General features: G+C 44.4%; 1 protein-coding gene across 1 annotated transcript; it reads right to left on the bottom strand.

Moving 5' to 3' along the window:
- Positions 1–732: 732 nt before the first annotated feature.
- Positions 733–1,233, bottom strand: CAOG_03964 (hypothetical protein; the record flags this gene model as incomplete). The annotated part of the gene is made up of 1 exon (XM_004363635.1): positions 733–1,233. One exon carries the CDS (start codon positions 1,231–1,233, stop codon positions 733–735), a length of 501 nt encoding a protein of 166 aa, XP_004363692.1.
- Positions 1,234–1,670: the final 437 nt, after the last annotated feature.

Here is a 1,670-nt window from a genome sequence, read left to right on the forward strand (position 1 = left end):
CCCCTGTCTTCAATGTCAATCTTCAGCAGTCCATTGCGTAAATCCAGATCCGCTAATTGAGCGTTAGGGTCCTGATGCTTCAGTTCAGCCAATGTTTGAGCGTGAAATGCCTTCAACTTCTTGATAAAGAAACGATTTTGACTGACAAGATGAAGCTGGTTATTTCCAAACCTTGACAATTCCACACCTTTGTTGGGTTTTGTAGTCGTGAAGCGCAGGGAGGCTGGCGTAATGCGTTTGTACATCATTTTAGATACACTTGTATTTTTTTAAATACAAGTGTTAATTTGATCGTTCGATCAAAGGTCCGCCAGCCCCCGCAAACTTAGCCAGTTTGCGCAGAGTTTCGCGGAATTGTTCCCATCGCTTCGCAGTACTAAAATACAATTCCACCTGCTTATCGAAATCAGTGCTCGCGATAGTCGCGCGTTCCGCTCGCAAATCTTCACATCGTGAATCGAACAAACGAGTCAATCGATCGAAATGACGCTCAAGATCGTTAATCACGAGTGCATCTTCATCGTGCATCGCTTTCAGACGGAGCATTTGAGCTGGATCGACGGGCTTTTTGGGTGGCATTTTAGATTCCCGTTCATGTATTTATACATATATTTCTGTAGAAAACAGAAATAGATGATTTTGGACCACCTTCCTAATATAATAGAAATTTGCAAATCTTGTTGAAAGACTTGCAAATGTTTTTGAAAATTTGTAATATATTTGGAAAGTGCCTCAATTCACCTCCATACTGGCCAACACGACATTCATTCGCAATTTGGCACCGACATTGATCTTGTCAATACGAACGACCGATCTTCCGACGAGTGGGAAGCCGATGCGGGGTTGGACTGGCCTCCGGGTGTTCGCGCCGATGAACGCACTATCCTTGTCGAGCTTGATAAACATCACCAGCGTACCCTCGTTAATCATCTTAAATGGCTTTTCGAGCTCACGATCGGGATAATACTGCTTCAGTTGTGTCGCCAGAGTCTCGTACAACGAAACCAATTGACCCACAAGAACCGGATCATTCGTCGCAAACTTCACTTGCCGGGCAAACTTATCAATCAACACACCCTTGACATATTCATACACCGGCAATTCCAGTGCTTGAACTGGAGAAATACGGCAGTGAGTAAATTTTGTCTTATCGATTTCGAAATCGAACGGGGCATTCACTGTAATCTCTTGGACTGGAGTAGTAGGAGGGTTTGTCGCGACTGGAGTTTCCATGGCTATTTTGAAATCTAGTTTTAATTGTTTAAACTAATTTCAATTTTTGTGAAATTAGTTTTTTTTTTATTTGATTGGAACCCAGTGATCCCCGACCTTTGTTCGACCATTCCAACTCGATCGCAAGGTGAAACTACGTCCGCTTTTCGTGGTGCAGACGACTTCCGATCCGGTCAGCAACGTTTCGTATGTTTCTTTGGTCAATGTCTCCACCAATGCACCCTGGGCTTGTTTCTTTTCCTCGCCGGAATCGAACTTGAGATACAACATTCGTGGCGCGACGAAAATCGCCTCCAGCATTTTTTCCGGTTTCACTTCGAACTGACCCAGACCGGTACCGACCACGTCCGGATACTTTTCACGCAATTCATCCACTTGGGATCGATGAAGGTACAGTGAGTCCGTGTGCGAGTAATAGTAGGAACGGTTAACATCGT

This window comes from Capsaspora owczarzaki (assembly GCF_000151315.2).
Source record: "Capsaspora owczarzaki ATCC 30864 unplaced genomic scaffold supercont2.5, whole genome shotgun sequence".
In the NCBI taxonomy this organism is placed as follows: domain Eukaryota; class Filasterea; order Ministeriida; family Capsasporidae; genus Capsaspora; species Capsaspora owczarzaki.